Source organism: Wasmannia auropunctata, unplaced genomic scaffold (genome assembly GCF_000956235.1).
Source record: "Wasmannia auropunctata unplaced genomic scaffold, wasmannia.A_1.0 LD322101.1, whole genome shotgun sequence".
Classification (NCBI taxonomy): Eukaryota; Metazoa; Arthropoda; class Insecta; order Hymenoptera; family Formicidae; genus Wasmannia; species Wasmannia auropunctata.
This window is the reverse complement of record NW_012040789.1, coordinates 1-1,778: the sequence shown is the minus strand read 5'-3', so window position 1 is coordinate 1,778 and position 1,778 is coordinate 1. Positions and strand designations below refer to the sequence as shown.

General features: G+C 31.9%; 1 protein-coding gene across 1 annotated transcript; it reads right to left on the bottom strand.

The window, feature by feature from the left end:
* Positions 1-76: 76 nt before the first annotated feature.
* On the bottom strand, positions 77-838 carry LOC105460434 (short-chain dehydrogenase/reductase family 16C member 6; the record flags this gene model as incomplete). Its single annotated transcript, XM_011706878.1, has 4 exons — positions 77-197; positions 292-374; positions 469-630; positions 728-838. Coding segments are annotated over 4 exons (477 nt in total), but the record flags the coding sequence as incomplete, so codon positions are not given.
* Positions 839-1,778: the final 940 nt, after the last annotated feature.

Sequence of the window (1,778 nt, the reverse complement as noted above, 5' to 3'; positions counted from 1 at the left end):
GTGTGTGTGTGCGTGCGCGCGTGTGTGTGTGTGTGTGTTATATCTACATATGTATATAATTTTTTCATTATTAAACTTACCCTTTAAACGGCAATAAATATCTTAAGATGTTAGGTAATACTATTAACGCCTCGTTTGCTAATACGCCCGCGACCACTTCTTCAGCAACATATTCTGGTTCAAGCATCGGCAGCATTCTGTTTGAAATATTTTCTTATTGTAAAATACTGTATATATAAATAATTGTATAATTGTCTTTCCAGCAATTTATAATGTTATATTTTCACAAACCTAGGTTTTACTCCATTGAACATTCCCGTATTAATAAGATAGGGACAAACTAAAGTCATATGAATTCCTTCATGTCCATGTACCTTAAAATACATAAATAAAATGATAATTTTAATATAATGAAAATGATGAGATACAAAAATATTCACTTTATTCAATAATTACACTTTTACATACTTTGAGTTCGGTAAAAAGACTTTCGTGGCAACCAATAGCGGCAAATTTAGTTGCAGAATAATCTGTGCAATTGTAAATTCCTAAAAGTCCGGCAACACTTGCTATTGTCACAATGTGACCATGATTATTTTTTATCATATTTTTCAAAAATGATTTTGTAATCTGTAAAGAAATTCTAGATAAAATATATAAATCGGAAGTTGCGTAACAATTTTTGTAAAAAAAATTGGAGAGAAATGTAAATTTCCTTAATACTCACCCAATAATGTGATAAAATATTTACTTTAAAAGTTTGTTCAATTTCACAATCGGGTAATTCCATAAAAGTTTTCCCGTAGACATATCCAGCATTATTTACCAACAGACTCACCTACGAAAACAATTATTACTCGATTAATCCTCTTGCCTTACCAATTTTTTTAAAAGCTATCTTTTAAAGAAAAACTGAAATCGTACATTGTCAATCTATTTTTATTAATTAATCATAATAATGAGTCTTTTTACATAAAAAATTAATGTAAAAATTGCGTTACATTAATTCTTTAGTTTATGATTAATACATGCTTCAAATAAATACCGACTGTGTGTAGAACAATGTTTGGTCAGGATATATTGAATTAGAATTGCATAAGTACGAGGCATATTCGGAAAGTAAGATTACAACATTTTACAAAAATCGAAAAATGAATATTTATTAATAAAACTTATATAACATATTACACAAGTAAAGCACTATTTTTCCACGTAATCGTCATTCCGGTCCAAGCATTTGATGAGCTGTGGTATCAACTTTTGTATTCCTATGTCACACATTTCTGCTACCACACCTTCCTTGACCATTCACACACGGTCTTTCACCTTTTCGTCAGAAAGTCAGTTCGTCGTAGAAAAACGTTTTCCGTGTGTTCTTTCAATAGGGTGAAAAGAAAGAAAGTCACTTGGTGCTAGGTCGGGACTATGGGCAGGATGGTTCAAAATATCTTAACCAAAACTGTTGAGGAGATCGATCGTTTTGCGTTAGGATATTCTGAACCATATATTCTGCCCATAGTCCCGACCTAACACCAAGTGACTTTTTTCTTTTTATCCTGTTGAAAGAACACATGGACAGAAAACGTTTTTCTACTGACGAAAAGGTGAAGGACGTCGTGTGTGAATAGTCAACGAGATAGACATCTTTTATGAATAAATTGTTGTTACCCTGGCCCGATGATTTGATGCGTTATCATAGTTCAGTTGAAATCATAGGTCCGGCAGCAGTAACCGCATTAGATGTATATTGTTTCGAATGAAGAACGTTAATAAAAAGA